The sequence below is a fragment of the Copadichromis virginalis genome, linkage group LG11 (genome assembly GCF_057382275.1).
Source record: "Copadichromis virginalis isolate Kocher_CV1m ecotype Utaka linkage group LG11, C_Virginalis_male_GT1.1, whole genome shotgun sequence".
Lineage (NCBI taxonomy): Eukaryota > Metazoa > Chordata > Actinopteri > Cichliformes > Cichlidae > Copadichromis > Copadichromis virginalis.
The window spans coordinates 24,498,564-24,520,596 of record NC_140628.1 but is presented as its reverse complement, the minus strand read 5'-3'; the positions used below and the strand labels follow the sequence as shown (position 1 = coordinate 24,520,596).

Here is a 22,033-nt window from a genome sequence, read left to right as displayed (position 1 = left end):
TGGTCTGCCTTTATTAACCTCTGCTACACTCCTGACTCCACACTGTGAGCTTCTCTTCACTTCACAGACTCCTGGCTGTCCTGTGCTCACCTGTCACTCTATGAAACATACTGAAACATATTCATACTAGTCATATGCGATTATCTCGCAGGGATGCTCGTTTTCTACCCCGCTGTACTCACCTGTTTTTTAGAGCGTCGTCGCCATCTAGTGGTCACTTCACCACCGGCAGGCCCGAGTGTGCTGAACTGAGAGCCTCCAACCAGAAACCTGCTCTGCTTCACTATGTAATTGTGTAAATGTGCTTAGAAGCACGTTTCCATCCACAGCCTCCAGCCTCACACCTCCCTCTCATTTAAAATGCCAGCACAGGTGCGAAAAAGCTGAAATATTTACAGTCAGACACTCATCCATTTGCTGAAACATTAATGTTGCTTTGTGAGATTCTGCAGGGGCTATTTAAACACAGTGCAAATAATAATAACAAGTGCAAATCCAATACTTTAATGCCTCTTAGCTTGTAGATGTGAAAAATAATTCCCTCTCTGACGCCCTCAGAGGCTGAAGTGCTGTTGAAAACCTCTTGGACTCTAATGAGAGGGGAGGGGAAACACATGTGAGAGACAGAAAGTTAGCAGGTGTATCAGTGGGAATGTAATCCGCCCTCATGAAGGCGGATATTCATTTAGTTCCTCTCAAGAGCGGCAGAGATTTAAGTGTCCCCACATTCACAAGCTTAACCTTGGAAGTGAGCGTGCCTGCCCTCTGCGGAGAGGTACAGGATTAGGGTTGGGGATCCATGAGCAGCAGGCAGCAGCAGCAGAGCTAGAGTGGGAGGCAGAAGAGAGACACTTCACCAGTCATTCATCCCACACAGGTAGAGGTTGTACTGCGCAGAGCTGGACCTGAGTCACCAAACCTTCAGTCCTAAATCCTCAGAGATCATGTATGACTCCAAGGCTGAGTCACAGAGGTCAAGTCCAAGTCGGATCTCAAGTGATACTCTGTGTGCGGATAATCCATCCAAGTAAATCTATTCAAAGTAAAGCAAAATGCTGGTTAGTGGCAGTGATAGGAAGCAGTCGTTGATTTATTTTCTGTGCTCGAGTTAAATTTAAAGGCAAGTTTCGAGTTTGTATTTTCTAATTTCCTTTTCTTGAATATGATAATTTAAAACTTACAATTTACTGACTGTTGTGGTTGGTTTTACACAGAAAAATGCAGTTATCAAATCCCAATCTGAAAAAGAAACACTTCTTAATTGTTTATGTTTTATACAGCCACTTTATTAGGTACACCTTCCTAGCAGTGGGTTGGACTGCCTTTTGCCTTCAAAACTGCTTTAATTCTTCATGGCATGGATTCAACAAGGTGCTGGAAACATTCTTCACAGATTTTGGTTCATCTAGACATGATAGCATCACACAGTTGCTGCAGATTTGTCAGCTGGACGTCCATAATGTGAATCTGCTGTTCCACCACATCCCAAAGGTGCTCTACTGGATTGAGATCTGATGACTGCCGATGCCATTTGAGTACAGTGAAGTCATTGTTGTGTTCATGAAGCCAGTTTGAGATTATCTATACTTTGTGACATGGCACACTACCCTGTAAAAAGCAGCCAGCAGAAGATGGGTACGCTGTGATTTGCCACTAAAATCTGAAAAAAACAAAACAAAACAAACAAGAAAAAAAAACCTTGTGAGTTTCTTGCCCCAAAATACTGGTTAGTTTTTTCTAACTAAACGGCACATATGATTCTACCTTCATATTAGCTACAAGGATTTTCTTGTCAGATGTGTCCAATAAAACCTAAACAAGCCTATGTTATTGTTTTTCTTTTCTATGTGGTATCTGTTGCATTTCAAAGAATGACCATGTCTAGATCTACCAAAAAAATCCATATTTCTCAGTAGGGCTGAAACACATACCATGATTCATATTTCACATAAAACAGTAATAACTTGAGGTTTTTGTTTTGGTTTGTTTTTTTTAGTTGTTTTTTTTTTTTGTACTAAGAATCAAAACCTATTTCTAATGAAAATGACATAATACTTTTTTTTTTTTTTTTTAAATTGGTGGGACATTTTCAATCTACAGTTACAAAGAACAATTCAACTACAAGTCAATTTGAGTTTTAAATTCCATGATTTATGCAAATTATGCTGCTGCTTTCCTGTAAACTGTCTTTCTGGGAGTGTGGTAAAAGCTTTACAACAGCATTTACACCTTTTTGATGGAAAAAAAAACACAATGCAAAGTATAATTGAAGTGTTCGGTTAAAAAAAAGAAAATATGGAAAATCTGTGAGACAATCTTTTTGCGTGGGAGTGTTTGCTCAGTCACAGCTCTGAGCATGATTAAACAACAAAACAACAATTATTACTGTGGAGAGTTCACTTTTAACAGTGTAAAGCTTTTTTGTGAAACCCAATTCAGTTCAGTTCAATTTAATTTCTAATGTGCCAAATCACAACAACAAATCAAGACTACAATAATACAAAGAAAACAGAGAAAACCATCATATATCCTTATATGAGTAAACGCTTTGGCAACACACACACACACACCCTTTTAACAGGAAAAAACCTCTGGCAGAACCACTATAACTATAGTTCATAACAGTTTTTAGTTATGAATGCTTAAATGGTCCAAATGTCACACACACACACACACACACACACACACACACACACACACACACACACACACACACACACACACACACACACAATAAGCTCACAACTCACAAGATGATACCTAAATCCACTTTATTCTTACATCCAGCTATACACCATCATCATCATCATGTCAGCATCATCATCATCACAAGCAGAAAATCATCACCCTCAGTGTCACATCAGTTTGGCAGCACTATTAGCCGTCTTTTCTTTCCAAAAGCTAAAGCTGTGATAAATAAAAAATAAAACATTTGGTCCTTAAATATATCGTCTAGGCAACATGGTATCAGGGATTAAGACAGAAATGCCTTGTTGCTACCCACAGAAAACATCAAACATCACTGGAAACTGTGCTGAAACAGTGTCATAGGGCGACAGAAGAAGGAAACCGCTAATTGAACATGAGGCTGACGGCAGCAGAGAGCAAAGTGTCGGGCAAACTGAGAGAAAGGGAGTGAGTCTGTGAGCGTCAAAGAAACAGTTAGCGACCAGAGCTGTGAAATCAGATGAAAGGCAGCTAGACAGACACGAGATGAAAGACAAAGAGACCGAGGAGTGAGGAAGCACACAACAGACCCACAGAGAGGCACATATTTACAGTACAGGGAGACGGGTGGAGAAAGAAAGAAATCAAGTGAACCACAATGCACAGCAGAGCAGTATTGTGTGTCACACACACGCACGCACACACGCACACACAGAGAAGAAAAAAAATACAATTTACAGAAGCTGTCAAAGCGAACATGTAGATTTAAAAGGTTTGTATTGTTCAAAAACTAAACACCACGCACCTGGGACAACAAAACTACAAGTGGACTGCTCCTAATTTTTCAAATTCATATGAATATTGACTTTACAGTGCTTTTTAAACGCTATATCAGTATAATTATTATTATTCTGATGAGAAAATATTACACTTTGGTGAAGAATGGGAGGCAAGAGGGAGTTGGAGCTGGAAACAAGGAAGTATCTGCTCTATTGCCTGCATCTTGTCATCGTGACTTTCCTTCAAACAGGAAAACAATTAATATCTTCCCACATTCATTATTATTGTCAAGGAAATTTCCTGTTTAATTAGTGAGAAAAATGCGTCACAAGTATTGCTTTTTTTTCATTAGCTTTTAATTTTTTTTTCCAGACTCCCAGACGTTGTTTCCTTCCCGTTTTATTGTGTAGATACACTGCAGCATATTTCCACTTCAGCTCCCCAGCTTGCTCCAACAATCACTAACACAGATATGTATGTATACATTTGGATGTTTTTTTAGACTCCGCCTTATCAACCCCGCTGAGGACCCCTAAAGTCTTTCTCCTGGATCCTTGATCGATGGCTTGGCTGTGAGTCACGTGAACACCTGATGTTCTAAGACAATCACATCCTAGAGTGAATGCAAACATGTATCTGTCCTCGTGAGATCACGGCTTGTCTGGTGCCAACTCTGACACAACTCTGCATATCCATGGCTCTGCTATTCAGGCACCCACCACAACACAAAGGCCAACATTTTATGAGGTTTTCCTCCTCATCTTTTTTAAAATTTTTAAATTTTTTTATGTTTTACATGTTGGCGGGCAGTTTGTGTCGTAGTCCCTCTGAGTCTTTTCTGCCCGGTGACAGCTGAGGGTCTTTTTTTCCACCTTTAGGAGAGGTGGATTTGGCAGGGGAGTCTGCGTGTGCCGACTGGGTGGGTGCAGTGGTGGATGCTTGTGTGGTCTGGACAGGGGTGGAACGTGTATTGAGTTTTGAGGACTGGGTAGGGGCAGCCATGGTGCTTGGTATTTGTTTTGGGGGGTTAGAAGAGGCCGGCTGAACACAAGGAGAGGTGCTGGTGGTGGTGGTGGTGCTGGAGGGGGTAGAAAGAGAGGGGGACTTTGTGGAGCATAAAATTGTTGAGCAGGAGGCTGTGGATGTGATTTCTTTGGCAGTGGAGCTTGGAGTTGGGACAGGAGATGTTTGCTTTACAGGATGAACTGAAAAAGTTACTTTAGTTGGAGCGTTAGTGCTAGCAGGTGTTTGGGACAGAGTTGAAGTTTGGGTTGGGGTGAGAGGTGAGACCTGTTTAGGAATCTGGCTTGAAGTGGGGACTCTTGCTGAGCTGGAGACTGAGGCCTGGAGACAAGGTGTTGGACTGTGGCATTTACTCAGGGAGGGGACCGATGTAAGAGGGATGGGAGATGAGGAAGGTGTTGGGGTGAAGGTCTGGGTAGGGGTACCCGGTGTGCTGGCTTGAGTAGGCGTTTGGGAGGGGGTAGATGTTCGGGTGCGGGTTGTTTGAGTGGGAGAAGGGACTGGAGTCAAGACAGGGCTGGCACCCGACAATGGAGAAGCAGATGGTGGTGTGTTGGATGCCTTCGCTCTTGGGCTCTGGGGGTGGGGCGGAGAAGATGAAACCAAAGAGGAAGGGGGAGAAGAGGATGTGAGTGAGGATCTGGTCCCGTAAGGCTGAGGTAGTGGAACAGGGGTAGAAACAGAGGATGGAGGTGGTGTGGAAGATGGAGAGGGAGAGGACGAGCGGGAGGAGGGTGTAGGAATCGGTTTGGGACGAGGAATTGAAGAGAGCGACAGTGGGCTTGTTCCTGCCGATGGAGGGGTGGAGCAGAGAGGAGGAGAGGAGGAGCGGGAAGGGGTCATTGGGATTGGTTTCGGTCGAGGAGTCTGGCAAAGAATAGGTGTAGGAGATGAAGGAGTGGGTGCAGGGGAAGGGGTGGCAGAGGACAGCGGGGTATGCTTTGGAGGAGAGGAAGATGCTGGCACAGACGATGTAGAAGGCATGTGTGCAGCTGTGGCAGCAGAGGCAGTGTGAGCTGCAGACTGTGTCTTTACAGTCTGTGCTATAGTGGGCTGGACAGGAACTGTGCCCTGTGCTTGTGTTTGTGCATTAAATGGCATATTTGTCACCAGCTGTACTGAAGGATTAGAGGTCAGCAGGCCTGCACTGCTTCCCCTGGCTAATTGCCCTGCCAGAAACGGAGCTGCTAGCAAATTACCGCCAGAGGCCTTCCGATGGAGAGGAGGGTGAGGCTGCACTGCAGCCCAAGAGCGATGAGGCAGGGTGGGCTGTGAGGCTGAGAGCAGCCTGGCTTCCTGGGTGAGTCTACCCAGTGCTGGGAGACCCTGTGAAGTGTTTCCTCCATGACGTAACAGAGCCTCTTTTGCCCCTTGCTGAGCTGTAAGCAAAGTGTTGCCATCTGATGGGCCACTGGAGGCAGGCGGATTGGTGGCTGGTGTTTTGTGGGGAGGTGCAGCTGGTCCTCCTCCTCCTCCTGTTGGGGCTCCAAGAGATCCAGAAATCGCTGAGGGATGATCTGCCTGAAGTCGGAGGCTGTAATGGAGATTCCTTCCTTGTTGGACAGAAGTTGGGACAGAGGAGGCTGAAGTGGGTGGAGTTTTAGCAACAGGAGGCGATGTCACCCCACCAGGAGGGCCCATGGTTGAGGGGGAGACAGGAAATCCTCTTGGCGACAAGCCACCTATTCCTCCCATCGCCATCATCCCAATGAGAGAGCTCACAGAGGGGCGAAGGGGCTGCAACACAGGAGCACGAGGAGAAGAAAGAGGGAAAGAGGAGGAGGGAGAGGGGGAGATGAGAGGGGAGGGCAGGTAAAAAGCTCCTCCAAGAGCGTGCTGCTGCTGCTGAAGCTGCTGAAGCTGCTGCTGTTGCTGTTGCTGTTGGTGCATGAGGGCAATGGCTACATTACTTGTTGCAGCCGCAGTCTGCAGCGGAGCATGGACCAGCGGCGCCCAGATGACGGGGCGTGGCCGAGGAGACACCGTGCCACTTCTTCCAGCGGCAGCAGCGGCTGCGATGGCATCCTGCATGGCTGGCATGCTGTCGTGTTTAACAATCTGCTGCACCAGCATGCTGTCACAGGAACCCAGACCTCCTGCTGTCATACCACCACCTCCTAGACCCCCCCCACCTCGGCCTCCACCACGACCCATGCTGCCACCAAGAGAACCGCCCTGGGACGACTTCCGCGTGAGCATGGAGTTCTTCCTGCCTGTAGAGGAGAAAAAGAAAGCGCAAATGTGAAATAAAATCTTCAACATGTCTTTGTAACCTGAGATACTGGGCTTGACAAAACGGAATGCCTAAAGGAATGATATCTTTTAAAGTAGGTAAAGCTGTCACGTAGCTGGAGTTTTAGCCTCAAGCGTTTTCCTGTTTTTTTTACATTACAAAGATTTCTAATCCTGAATTATTTTTACTTTTAATTCTTACAGCTTGTATTCAAAGAGGACTCCTGATCTTTTGGCGGCTTGAACAATCCTAACAAAGGGCCTGTGATATCTGCAAGTATTTGGTATTGTCAGTATTGAAAAAACAAATGTATGTAGCAATTCAAAAACCACAAGTTACCAATACGGTCCAGTCGGTCAGCTGCAACAGTTTCAAAGGCACGTCGCATCATCGGGTGTTCCTCCAGAACCTCATTGAAGCTGTCCACACTGAGAGAGTACAAACGGCAATATGTGTCTGCTCGGACACTGGCTGTCCTCCGTCCTCGAGTCAATAAGCAGATCTCTGACAATTAGAGGACAGTTTTATCAGTATAACAGGGAAATTGCAGTATATACAGTAGTTCTGCAAAACAAACCACAGAAAAAACTACTGCTATCTTCTGCTTCTGCTCCTCCAAAACCTTCTCCTTCTTGTTTAACGAGACACCAAAACATCCTCACCTCCAAAGTAAGACCCATCACTCAGCTTGGTCTCCTTGTTGCCACGGGTCAGCACGCTGACGCGTCCGTGCTGGATAAAGTACATCTTACGTCCAACTGTGCCCTCACGGATGATGAAGTCTGATGGCTGAAACACTTCAAAGCGGAGCTTGGTAAGTACGGCGGTCACAAAGTTGGGATCAGCGTTGGCGAACAGCGGCATGTTAGCAACCAGGCTGCGGCAGTTAAAGCTGACTATCTCCTAAGCAAAGAGGAAGAAGGGATAAAGAGAGGAGGGAGTGCTAGTCAGAGATCTGCTGCAGGCATGAACACAGCATCTAGGGCATGTATGTGTGATGGTGTGGGTGTTTGTGAGTTTATCACCTCTTTTAGCGGCTCACTAAGTTCTCCCAGGATGTTCTCTTCATCGAACATTTTTCCCTGGAAGCGGTGCTCGTAGTACTCATGGATCTTTTGCCGAACATCTGCTGGGAGCTTATGGAACGACATGTACTGCTCCACCTGCTTGTACTGCAATAACGAAGGCACAAACACATTCACTTTAAGAGAAGAGTACGCGCAGACTGTGGAAATACATTCTTTAGAAATTTTATCTCAGAATCAACCTTGAAATGTGACCTCAGTTTGATATGTTTGTGTTGTTGTGTGTGGGTCAGTGCCTCAATAGATACTCAGACACTGAGATGTATATATGTTAGATAGTAAACTATCATCACTTTGCACAGCCATTGTGAGGTATAATTTCAAATCTACGAATGTTGACTCACAGCTCCAGTGGGAAGTTACGATCTCTTCAACACTGTGGGTATAATATTGTTTTTAACTGTACAATGTGAATTACCCTAATTCATTATATGCCTATATTTATTATGCAGAAGAACTTCAGTGATTTCAGACACCAACTTCTTAAATACTTTATCTCACTAGAGCGTACTTCCAGGTGTTAGAAATATGTTGAAATGTTTTTCCCCTTTTTTTGAACTCTAGTTTATCTCTTGACCCCTTTGCTAGGTTCACCCCCAAATTGAAAAACACTACTCCCGTGGTTATCTGACTTTTTCTGGCAGGGTCCTCTTTAGGAGCTAAAAAAGTTCATGCCTCCCACAGTTTGTATTAATCATTAACACTAAAAAGGGCCTATTTTGATTTCTAGTAAAACAAAGGTCACTGTGATAACTTTAGCAAACTCTTTGTTTTTTTTTTCCAACATAAATCACAAACTTGTTTTTTCCACACATTTTTCTCACAGTGATCTATGCTTCCCCTTGCACTGGCTTCATGCAAAGATTTGTTGGTTTGGGGCTCAAATTTAAGAATTTGGAGTATTTTTTTTGTTTCATTTTAAATTGTGAATCTTAGCATCAGCATTCAAGTACTTCAGCATTAATTAAAACCAGCATACTGCTTATAATAGTAATTGAAACCCCAGACAAAAAAATTTAACAAAGTTTAAAGTCTGAACAAGGAGAGTCAACCTAAAGGCTGCAGGCTAGAACGGACCCACCTGGATGGCTTGTAGATCTACATAGTCAGAAGCACCCACAGTCATACGACACTCATAAACAAGCGTCATATTTCACCTTTTCCTGATACTGTCGCCGCGATGAGTCTAGTGACTGGATCAGAGCGGTGGCGTGGCCGATGAACATGGCATAGCAGGTGGCGCCTACAATCATACTGAGCATGGTGAGCCACACGTCAGTCATCCCCTCGGGAGCCTGGGCACCATAGCCGATACACAACATGTGGCTCATGGCTTTGAACAGAGCATAGGAGTACTGCACACCCCATGTGTCGTTCTGTGAGCGGGAGAGGAAGAGAGGAAGGGTGACAGAGGAATAAAACAAGTTTCAAGCGTTAATTACAGAGACGCTGGAGCCTTGAACTGTTCTTATTTTAGTCGGGTTACGGGAGTGTTTTCCCCTCTGAGTGGCTCAGCCAAACCATTTTAGAAAATACAGCTGAGATCATAACATATTGCAGGAGAGCAATTTAAGTGCCGAAAGCCAGTGTGCTGACCAAAATCATAAAATCGAGCAGCTGCGCTACATATAAAACAATAAAAGGGCCGTCATCTTGCATTATTAAATAAATGTTCTAAAGAGGGACAATAAAATGAGCCGCCTCTATGTGTGCGTGTGTGTGTTTTTGTGTATGAGTCCAATTATACTAAGACGTTAATGGTCCATTGGACAAGGGGACCTTCTCTGGGGAAAATCCCAGCATCAGTCTGCTTAGCAACCATCACACGGGCAACTGCAAGACATGAGTCAGTTGAATATCTGAGTCTGTATGCTTTCATGCAAAATCTCCAGCAGGTCCCCAGGCCTTCCACAGATTGAGCTCATTCACACCTACACCTGATCTCTCGGAGATTTTTAATTACAGTCAATCTTATTTCAACTGGACATGTTGCTGCATGAGCCAGTTAACACAGATAAGGGGCAAAGCATGGCAAATCTGATAAACAGTGAGTCTTTTCAGAAGCAGCGGTTTGCTTCAATCTCAAACAAATATTGCGCACGCTGTTCAAACAATCCAGATAGGGTTTTGTGTGATTCATTCAGCTCAGCCTGAACGTCACATCCTGCGTCTGTTGGCCTGACAATAAAGTCGTTCACTGAAACATATTAAAAATAACACAGAGACTCACCACCATCACGTTCTTAGAAACCCAGCAGTCAGGAGGGAAGTCCTGCAGCATGGGGACCAAAAACTGGAGACAGCCATCCCAGTGGCACAGCAGCAGCATCATGCCAATTAGATTTACTATCCTTACCATAGCACTGGCAAGGTCATAGGTCATATGGAAGATCTGAGAAAGAAGAGGATGTAAAAATAAGTGCGGTTAAAGAGAGCAAATGGGGTTTTAGACTTTTTTTATCCCTAAAAGCCTCTTGATCAGCAACACATCCAAAACGGGGGTGCCTCTGCCCTCCAAGCATGTTGTTTCATACAAAAGGGGCTTCTGATGAGTCATGCCTTAAATATTAAATCTTTTCCACAAATATCTGAGTTTGTGCTTCTCACCTCCTCCCACTGGTGGATGTAGCGGATGAGCCTGGACAGGCGCAGGAGCCGAAGCAGGCTCAGGATTTTGGTGAAGCGGACTATCCGCAGTGCCCTGGCCGTCCTGTAGACCTCTGAGTCCAGACTGTCCACCATTAGGAAGATGTAATCCACCGGGATGGATGACACAAAGTCCACGAGGAACCAGCTCTTCAGGTATTTCTGGCGAATCGCCCTGACGTTAGAGTGAGATGGAAGACCAGTGTCATTCCTCATTAGGCAGTCTAGTCTCGTGGAAGAGAGTTCAACATTTGCTTGGCATGAAACCTTCCTCATAAATATTCAACAGGAACATAGTGGGATTTGAACAAAGCTCTGCCACTGGCCTCACATCACCTTTTCACATCTCACACATTAATTTGTTTGAACACAAACCCAGCAGATGGCCAGAAGAGCAAATTTAAATTTATGGCATTGGTCCTGCTGCACTGATATTCCAGACAATACACACACACATGCACATAAATGCTCCTTCTAACCTCGGGTCGAGTAATATCTCAGTGTTGTCTTCCTTGACGATGCCGGTCCTGAAGTTAAGGACCAAATCGACCATGAAGAGAGTGTCCGAGACCACGTTAAAGATGATCCATGAAGGAGTGTTCTCGTCTCGAAAGAACGTGATGCCCACTGGCAGGACGATTAGGTTTCCCATCATCAGCAGTAACATCAAAAGATCCCAGTAGAATCTAAAAAGATAACGATGGACTCTTTATTTACCTCTGGTCTCTCCATCTTCGTTTCTTGTTTTCTTATATTGTCTTGTTGTTTTAAAAGGTTTGCCAAATAGCACAAATAGAATTTAAAATAAAGGCAAAAACATCTCAAGCTGCTGTTTGGATTGAAGACAGCTTTGCACACTTTGGCAGTATCTTAACCAGTTGAATATGCTGACTCACATGCTCATGACCCAAATATTACACTTTAATTATTGCTAAGATTTTAGTAAAAAGATGATAAAATGGCATAACTCATACAGTGCAAATGCTAAAAATACCTTGCAAAAACAGAAAAAAGACTTTCATGTTGTGGTAAAAGAGGTTTAGCAGCATCTCGCAAAGCAAAAACAGAAATATTAAATATTAATGTAAGCGAAATCTTTCTTTTTTCTTTACTGGGACCAATATAAGCTTCATCTATATGTATGTTTAGCATAAGTCAGTATTACTGAAATCTATATTAACATGATTTTACAAACAGAGACACCACGGTTTTGTCACCTGTGAGCAGCTCAAATGATGAGCATTAACAGAATACTCAAAACTGAACAGGATTAGTATTCACTGTGACTGAAATCTGCATGTGTCACTTTGTCACTTTTCAAGAGTGAACCTGCTTATAAGCTCTTTGTGAAATGACAGTGTGGTGAAGTATACCAGTCACGCATAACATTTTGACCACCGGCAGGTGAAGTGAATAACACTGATTATCTCTTCATCATGGCACCTGTTAGTGGGTGGGATATATCAGGGAGCAAGTGTATATTTTGTCCTCAAAATTGATGTGTTGGAAGCAGGAAAAATGGGTAAGTGTAAGGATTTGAGTGAGTTTGACAAGAGCCAAACGATGAGACTGTTATGGCCCTGGCCATAATCTATTTTGGTGGCTGTTTCTTTGTCTGTGTCTTTAAGTCTTTGCAGGCCCTGGATTGGATGAGCTGACAGCTGCCGATTGGTCTGCTGATCATGTGGTCGCATTCAAAATCCATCACCAGCAGTTGTCCTGGGGCAGCCACTGACAGCAGCAGCAGACCTGACCCTGGCTTCCAAAACCCATGACTTTTGTGACTTTCTCAGTTCTGTATATAGTGTGTACATTAGTTTTCATTGTAAATAGCACTGGAGCAGAAGGGGTGAGCTACCTTATTGTTTTTCCTTGCACTGTTTTCTCCTGTTTATCTCAGTTAGGGAGTTAGGTGTAGCGCTTGTCTTTTGTTTGATTTTTGATTTCACATAGGGTTTTAGATAGCACCTCCTCCTGAATTAGCTTGTTTTGTTTGTTATTTTGGCCTTTGTTCACCCCAGAGCTTCATTTTGCAGTGTAGAAAAATAAACCACCATTCACTAAGAAATTGGTTTTCCCTCTGTGTATGGTTTTGGGGACCAGGGCGGGGCAATCTTTTCAAACTTATGTTGCGTTCCTGTACCCCTAGACTGGGGCGTAACAGAGACAAAAATGGATGGGGTGTTCCTGGTATGCAGTGGTCCAAGGAAGGAGCAGTGGTGAACCAAGTTTTACTGATGCAGGGGCGTAAACGCTGGGCAGCGTGGTTGGATCCAACAGACGAGCTGAAAAGTTGATGCCGACTGATAGAAAGATGTCAGAATTTGTTGGGTATAGGGCTGAATAGCCACAGACCAGGGTCAGGGTGTCCGTGCTGACTCCGATCCACCACTGAAAGAGCCAACAATGGGCATGACAGCATCAGAACTGGAACACAGCAATGGAAGAAGGAGGCCTCTTCTGATGAATGACGTCTTCTTTTACATGGTGCATGTGCTTTAATATATGGCATTAGGAAGTACTATGGGAAGAAGTCCAGCAGAGGCAGTGTTCTGCTAGGATGGGTCTGGGCTTCTCTGGCTGCAAAAAGGGGACCAACACAATATTATCCAGGTGGTCATAATGTTATATGTGATTTGTGTACAGGAAGATGAGAGAGAGCCTAGAGCATGCTTCTTCTGCTGTGATGAGTCAAAATTCCTACTGTTAAAAAAAAAAAAAAAAAAAAGACGGTATCCTGCACTTGATGTGGATAATGCTACGTTTCCTGCATATTCATTTAAAAATTTTTGTTTGGCTGAATCAGGGCGCCATGTCTTACTCTTGTGTTCCTCCACATTGCAAAAGGCAGAGCCAAGCATCCGTCCATTTTTACATTCCCATCCTAAACATATAATCCTGAAAAATCAGATTCAAAGGGGCACAACTCTGATTCAATCTTACATTTCCATAAGTTCAAAGAGACACATCAAAACAAGATTGGTCAAAGTTGAAGCACCTGAGGGCAAGATGGGTATCACGTTCTTAAAGCCTTCCCACCGACTTGGTGCCATTGGATTTTCTAAAACTTGTTAAATGCATTTCCACCAGATTAAAAAAAGAAAGCTGCTACTGGCACAGTTATACAACTGTGCCAGTAGCACAGTTGTATGCTACTGGCACAGTAGCATACAACTGGTCCCAAAGTTGGAGGGGCAGATGCAAGTGCCTACGGGAGACGTTACTGCAAGAAATTTGCCACCATTCTGATAAAACTTCAGTGAAAGCAGGAGAGGCTTCTCTGTGAAAAGCAGGGCCCAACTTGTAATATTCAGTTCTCCAACTTGCAAACTGAAGGGCACTTCTTAAAATGCAACTGGCCAGCTCTCTCCTACCTGATAACCACCCCGACCTTTTAAAATTCACATTTCTACTAAGATTTCTGTAAGATTTTAAAAACTTTCATAAAGCTACAAATGTGTTCAAACAGGTGTTTGTACATGTTTGAGAGCAGAAAGTGTGTGTTTTTGTTTTTTAAATAATCTGTGCTTATTCACATCCGTGAGCCAGGACAATAACAAGTGCAGTCCTCCTGGTAATATAAGTCAGGCTGTAGTAGATATGAATGTTTCCCTCAAGACAGCTTCATCCTTTGCTTTGGCAAGATAAAGCACCTGTGCTTCATACTAATAAAAAAAAGAAGAAGTGATTTGAGAAAAGGAGGAAGACAGTGAAGAACAGAGGGAGGCAAACGATCAGTAACCTTGGGAGGCCTCATCAATCTGAATGTCATGCTGGAGGACTCCGTGATGTAGCCGTCTCGGAAAAAAAATCAGGCGATCACTCATGTCATTTGGATGCTGAAAGTGATTAAAGTATGACAGAAGAGCCGATCCAATCATCGGGAGATGATTTGTGTCATCTCTCTCTCTCGTTTCTGCTAAGCCCTTTAGCCAACGCGTTATCAATGACTTGCTTATTCTTGCATCCTCACGCTGTCTCCGTCTCGCTCATTTACACACACAGTGTCTCTTTTTTTAGACAAAGTACACTCAAGCTCTGCGGTCGATTGCTATGGAGCACCAATTTAGTAACAGAACTTCATGGTGTGATGCTACCACTAGACTGATGAATATTAAGCATGCATGAGTCATCGCTCGGCCCCACACACTCTTCTGTCTGACTTTGTCACTTACACTGACAGATGTATTGCTTCATAATCACTGGCAACAAACACGCGGGGATTATTTACAGCAACATGGTCGCTCTTGCAGTTGTCGTAGCAGTGAAGGCGATTTACTCCTGACTTGGAGAACTTGCCTTGTTAACTCTGACTGTGGGAACATGTCTGTAAATTACATTATGCCTGTCAGGACCCCGTAAACAATATGAACCATAATCCTGTACCTAACGAGGCTCCCATGGAAAACCTTAGAGAGGTTACTTTTAAAACAATTAATTTAACATTGACGTGTGGACTTTGCTTTTGCCATTTTAACCATATTAGATACTTAATAATGTCTCTACTGAAGTGACTAACTGATCAGCATAAAATAATCCTCAACCAGTGACTAATTGATTATCCAACCACTGATTATTGATTAACTGCTTGGAAAAACATTCCACGGACACGGTAAAATGATTGTTCCTCCTCTTGCGATGCATTTGTTGACATCTACATCAATATTATATCTATATTTAAATTAAAATATGTAGGCTCTCTGAAACTGACTCCTCAGTAAATTTAACTTACTACAGTCACTAGCTCATGACTCCTTGTGGTGACACAGAATTTGCAGCAAAGAAGAAAGTCACGGGGAGCGGGGGTGGGGAACAAATCAGACAGCTAATTAACTCTGACAGGTTACTGAAATTAAGTTATAGTGATAAAACACACAAACACCATGGCTGAGTGAATTCATATATAATTCCAATATTTTACCCGCTGAGATTTTCTTCCTATTAAAATATTGCTATGTGTCATAGATGATTGTGTTACCACATGATATATAGAGTATCACAGCATAAATATATTGTGACATTACTGTTATTGTAGGCAACATATTGTGATTTTATCATATTGAAGATTATGCTCTGATTTCCACATCTAATTTACAGATTATGGAAAATATTGTTTGTGTCAGCGCTGTATTATAGGTGGAAAATGCTAGTACATATACAGTGTACAATTTATTAGGTACACCTTCCTAGTATTAGATTGGACCCCATTTTGCCTCCAGAACTGCTTTAATTCTTTGAAGCATAGATTTAACAGGGTGCTGGAAACATTCCTCAGAGATTTTGCTCCATGTTGGCATGACAGCATCACACATGCTGCAGATTTGTTGGCTGAACATTCATGAATAAATCTCCTGTTCCACCACATCCTAAAGGTGCTTGTATTGGAAATGGAATCTGGTGACTGTGGAGGACATTTAAGTACAGTGAACTAATCTTCATTTATAAGAAAGCAGTTTGAAGTGATTTCAACTTTGTGGCACTGCGCATTATCCTGCTGGAAGGAGATGAGTACAATGTGATCATAAAGGGTTGGGCATGGTCACGAACAAAACTAAGGAGTGCTTAAATGATGCTCAGCTGGTACAACGCGACTCAAACTGTGCCACAACTATCACACCACCACCATCCTGGACCATACAAGGCAAGATGGATCCATGTTTTCATGTTGTTTATGCCAAATTCTGGCCCTACAATCTGAATGTCTGAGCAGAAATTGAGACTCATCAGACCAGAAAACATTTTTACAACCTTCTGATGTACAGTCTGAGTTTCCTGTTCTTAGCTGACAGGAGTGGCACCCAGTGTGTTCCTGATCTGCTGTAGTCCATCTGCTTCAAGGTTCAACATGCTGTGCATTCAGAGATGCTTGTTTGCATATCTTGCTTGTAACAAGTGGTTATTTGAGTTACTGTTGCCTTCCTATCAGCTCAAACCAGGCTGGCCATTGTCCTCTGACCTCTAGTATTTTGAGGTACTTGAATATATTTTAATGTGCATTTGCTCCTTGAGCTATCTAATCTAATCTATTTTATTATTTGTTTATTTCCTTGTTTTTAAATGTCTGTACAGTACCAGCTAACAGCTCACAATCTGAAATGTTAGATGGTGACTTGTTAGCAATTCACCTGAAGAAATATTCCTCTTACATCAAGTCAGTTTCTTTTTTCTTATTCCTTTCATGCAATGAAAGAGTAAAATTTATGTTACAATACAATACAATACAACTTTATTTGTATAGCACGTTTAAAAGACCAGCGGTACACCAAAGTGCTTTACAATAAAAACAGGAAAATTAAGACATGATTAAATAAAAGACTATTAACAAAGTACCACATATGTCATCAGGTTGAGGGCACTAATTATATGGCAATAGAAAGAATATAAGAACAAAGTTACTAAGAACAGATATAGCTAAAAGATAAAGTACATAAATAAAAATTGAACCAAATATAAAAAAGGGACACTAACTAGATGGAAAAACTATGTTGAATAAGTGAGTTTTTAAACGGGATTTAAAAGATAAAATGTTTGGCCTTTTCTTCCAATGGACTTGCTTTTGTTTAAGTACTTACTGAGTACTTACTCCTACTGCTCAATATAGTACATTACCCTTCAGGGAATTATGTATTTCTCATCTTTAACTTAAGAAAATCTATTTATTCTTGCAATCTTGTATCTATCATACAGGTTTCACAGATTAAAATGTGGATCATATGCATTGTTTTAGTTTGCTGAGTAAAATACTAGGTGACACTGTCCATGTACACTGCACATTACTCTGCTTCTATGTACTACAGCCTACTGTTTCCATGGGGATGTGACAGCTGATTCAAACCTGAATGAAGAAGGGAAGACCCAAACAGACAAGAAGATGTGACAGCCAAACTAAAACTCAGAATAAATACCTGACACGACCTGGTTTCTGATTTTCCACCTGGTGAAACACCGCGAGCTGTGCACTGTGCGGTTCATTCGGGTATAAATGCATATAGTGTGCACTTGTGAACTGCACTCACACATGCTTATACACACACAGGAATTGCAAATGCAATCAAAGCTGCTCTCTGTAACCTCATCAGTATTCCATTTTGAACACGAACAGGTGGTGGAGGGTAACCGACCTGTATCTACCTGCTCAGCTGTTGTCATACCAAAAAACCAAATCTACTGTAATTGAGGCCAAGTGTCTCCTGTGTTGCCTGTGATTGGTTCCCTGCTTGCGGTTGGCCAGATGTCAGCTCCTTGCAAGTTTCCACCCATCATCCAGTCCGGCACATACAGACAAACAAGGACAACTCTACATGTATCAGCAGCATCACTGATTCAACATGAATTCACTCTGCTTCTATTTCTAACTCTCCTCACCCTTCATCTCTCACTTTGTATGCTTCTCATGCCACAATGTGTATTTTCTTCACCTCTTCTGCCCCTCATTATGTATTCTTATAGGTGCAGCAACAACACATCTTTTCTTAATGAGGTGAAAGGTGTGGGAGCTTATCGGCAGACTCAGTAAAGACAGACCAAATGTACGAGGACAAGCGCTGCCACACATTCTAGTGGCTGCAAGGGCCAAAACACATAAAGCAGCTCTGAAGGTAATCTGTCTTCTTGTCTCTCGCGCCTCGGCCTTGCAAAGTTCCTCTTCAGGTACTTAACGGAAAAGTTAGATGACTGAATAATGCATAATGCATACTCAACTTGCATAATTTAGAATGCCATACATAATTGACTAAAATTCAATTGCAATTCTGCAACGGGCTAATTAGGACTATTTAACTCATCAGATGTCTTGGTTGAACATCAATTAATGCAGGAAAGGCTGAGATTCAATGAAACACAAACTCATTCACAACACTCTTTGTCGATCCTGCCTCGCCTTCCTCGCTGACTACCTACATCACATTACCTGCGAGCAGCCCCATAAGAAGCACGTGTGAGCGATCATTACATTGACAGACAATACAAAATGACACAGTCAGTGTGTGCCTGTGTGTGGTTGATGAGACAAAAGTGGGCCAGGAGCCTTGGGGATCAAGTCATCCATTGTTGCTGCAGTCTGTCTGGAGATTATGAATGCTGCCTCTCCCTTTGCTGTCCATCTGCACATCTTAGGCACATGCAATTATGGAGAGCGATTTTCTGTGAATACCTGGCCTATTAACTCATAAATAATAACGCATATTTAACATGTGCAATATGAGAGAGAGAGAGAGAGAGAGAGAGAGAGGGAGATGTATAAATCACAACACTATTGTAAAGTAAAGACCCTACAATAATACAGAGAAATCCCCAACAATCGGACGACCCCCTATGAGCAAGCACTTGGAGACAATGGGAAGGAAATCTCCCTTTTAACAGGAAGAAACCTCCAGCAGTTTCAGGGAGGGGCACTTATCTTTCACAACCCGTTAGGAATGAGTAACCAAACCCGGCTTACCCATTCCTGTACTAACTATTCAGCTCAGGTGGCAGAAAAATCCTAATCCGCCACCAACAGGGAGCGCTGTGCTTGGTTAAGCCACCTTTACATGAAAACATACTGAACTTTTTACCTCAGTTACTTGGAAAGGGACGTGCACCTTTTGTCTATATCTGTGAAAGATTATTTCCAGGAAACAACAGGTTACTATAATAAAATATTCCTCTTAGAAATGGAGACCAGCCATTGTAGCGTTCTGTCTATCTTGGAGACCTTAGCCCCTGATCGCTGCTCTTTCCATGAGCACCTGTAGCTGTGTCTTTGTTGTACAACCCCACTTTAAGCTTCATCTTCTCCTCTAACCCTGACGTAATTTACTATGCACTACTGCCGTGCCCTGGGAATATATATTTAGCCTCCTGCATTTCTTTCTCCTTTCCCAGTTGTCCTCCTCCCCATTTCCCCTGTTAACAAGTGAAGAGGTTGCTTAATGCATGATCTGTTTTCCTTTTCCTCTCTCTTTCTCTCTCTAGTTAATTGTCCATCATTATACTTCAAGTGTGCTCTGTAAAAATGAGCATGAATTCAACTTGCTTTGATCCACATTTCTCAGAAAAAACATAATCTGTATTGAAAATGCTACAAGTGGCATTTAATTCACAAACCAACATCAGAGTGACCAGCTGCTGTGGAGGGTGTGTGTGTGTGTGTGTGTGTGTGTGTGTGTGTGTGTGTGTGTGTGTGTGTGTGTGGGAGGGCTCCATACCTGAAGTCACTGTAGGGGTGGATGATCCACGCTCCTGCTGATTTCAGTCTTTCCTGCTCCTGTTCCACAGCTTTGTGCGATCCAAACATGCGCAGACTGAACTTGTTGACCCCAGGCTGAAGCATGGCTCCAAACTGTCTCTGGATGAAGGTGCTCTGGTTGGAGTTGCTGTAGTCTTCCCCGTCCAATCCCATGCCAAACCCACCCAGGCTAGACTGACCCATCATCTCAGGGGTTCCTGCTGCATTGGTGTTGCATGCTGTGGTTGTGGTGGTCTCTGCACCGGTGGCCACCACCATGACTCCGGTCCCAGTGGAGGACGTAGAGGCCAGGGCTGCACGGGAGGCGAAGCCTACTGATCGCGGAGGAGGATGGGCTGTGCCAGAAGAGGAGGACGGAGGAGGCGGCAAGGGAATCGGGGTAGTTGGAGTGCCTGCTGTACGGAAGGGCAGGCCGTCCCTGGTGGAGGCGCTCATGATGGAGAGGCGACGCCCGCGTCCACCTGAGGATGTGCTATCTGCCCCAAAGGAGCCCCTTTCTCCCTCCAGCGAGGCCTGGGACAGCCTGTAGCCGGGAGAGGGCAAACTGCCCTTACTGCGCCTCTTCGAGTCCCCTCCGTTACGCCTGGGCAGGCTGTCACCCCCGGACCCCCCGGCGCTACTAGGGGTACCCACACCTCCAGCCACCCCATCCATCCCAACTCAGGGAAGGGGAGGAGTGTGAGAGGAGGATCAATATAACCTGTGACCCCCACCCCTCAGAATAACTATTCAGTACTGTCGACCTGTCTAGGTTACATAGATGAGAAAGTCAATGAGGCTCTGAATGTTAAATTGAAGAAGCGACAGAAAAGTGCAGCGTGTCTCCAGTCATTCTCCCGGAGTCTTCCGCCCTCTTTCCGCGGATGTGGCCATTCTTACCTCAGTGCCCTTGGAAAAAGCCCCATCCAGACAAAAATATCCCCCCCTATCACTGTGACGCCTGCAGCTTCACTTTTCCTCTTTTCTTAAAGAGTCTTGTTTGTCCTTACAGATGTTTCTCTGCCAGTCCTCCTTCCTCGTCCTTGAAACGCTGCTCTCCGCCCGAGGCCCTCCCTCTCCGCTCCACAGTCGCCCTTAACGCTCCGACACCGGTCATATTGGCACCGGATTCCCGGTCTATTGTAGATAAGAGCGCTCGACGCTCATTGGCCGTCCGTGTCCTGTCCGTGTAGCCTATATGTCCAGGCTGCCTTCCCAGTCTTTGCCCTTTTCATCATATATCATTATGTAAGAGATGTTTTGGGCGCTAAGGTGTCAGACTGGGGAACATTCATCCGAGGATGAAAGACAAGGACACTCGATACTCTGTTAGGAGGGATGGGTTGTTAACGGACAGAAAGGACGCACGAAAAAAGGCACAAACGAGCGCTCATTCCGAGACGCACTGATTCACTGTCGAGGACACGCACTCGACCAGCAACCAGGCACATGCACACAGGAAAAACGGGAACAAATACGGCTGGGAAGGAAGTCAGAATACCCCAGGTCTAGCCCATGTTTTCACTGAGTCCGCCACACGTTGTCATTTTCAGTATCCGTGCGGGAAAAAACACCTTCACCATGACGGAAAACCCATCTACCCGCGACTGAAGCGCAGTCAGACACACAGACAGATTTCCTCCTTTACAAAAAAAGCTATTATATATATATATATATAAAAAAAACCCTGATACCGCAATTAACTTGATGAGGTTCTCACAGCCTGACGCACCACATTCCATGTTTCCTCACATGCAGGCGCTGCCATGCACTTCACTTCACTTTTCAATGACACAGTCTACAGGGATACGGCGGCGTCCCTTCCCCTCTTATGGCACCAACGGCAGATTACAGACTCTACATTTAAATGAAGAAAGCTGCTCCGAGGTAAAACTGTGCGCTCCCATGAATTTCAAACCTTCCTTAAAAAAAAAAAAAAAAAAAAGCAACTTGTTGATCCTTGGTCCTCAGGAAATTGTGCAGAGCAGATGGAGTCCAGTTTACGGCTCAATTTACTTCCTTTTCTGACTCAACACTCAGAGGTCGGTCTGACACGTCCGCAGAAGCGCGCCGCCAGCGCGTGCAAATGAAATATTAAATAAATAAATGTCCATATAATAGTCGGAATCTAATCAGCTTGTTGCCATGGCATCCGCATCCCCATCATCCTCCCCCCAAGGCCGCATGCCCAACCGGCGCAAGACGCACGCATCCCTCGCAGGTACAGGATGCGCGTCATCCCTTCTCACCAATGCGGCGAGGGAGCGCGTGATGGAAAGAGGGATGATGAAACTTTATTTAAATAGCAAAAAGGGGCAAGCCTTTTTTGTACCAACAATGGGGAGGACTTATGAAGGAAATAAAAGAAAAATGAATGAAGTCCTCAAAGAA

General features: G+C 43.9%; 1 protein-coding gene across 1 annotated transcript; it reads right to left on the bottom strand.

Moving 5' to 3' along the window:
- Window positions 1–2,757: 2,757 nt before the first annotated feature.
- Window positions 2,758–21,290, bottom strand: LOC146698703 (uncharacterized). The gene is made up of 9 exons (XM_085473970.1): window positions 19,623–21,290; window positions 10,914–11,120; window positions 10,396–10,609; window positions 10,019–10,180; window positions 8,946–9,164; window positions 7,729–7,875; window positions 7,366–7,606; window positions 7,043–7,207; window positions 2,758–6,683 (listed from the first exon to the last, which is right to left on the bottom strand). Exons 1-9 carry the CDS (start codon window positions 20,315–20,317, stop codon window positions 4,240–4,242), a joined length of 4,494 nt encoding a protein of 1,497 aa, XP_085330096.1. The 5' UTR covers window positions 20,318–21,290; the 3' UTR covers window positions 2,758–4,239.
- Window positions 21,291–22,033: the final 743 nt, after the last annotated feature.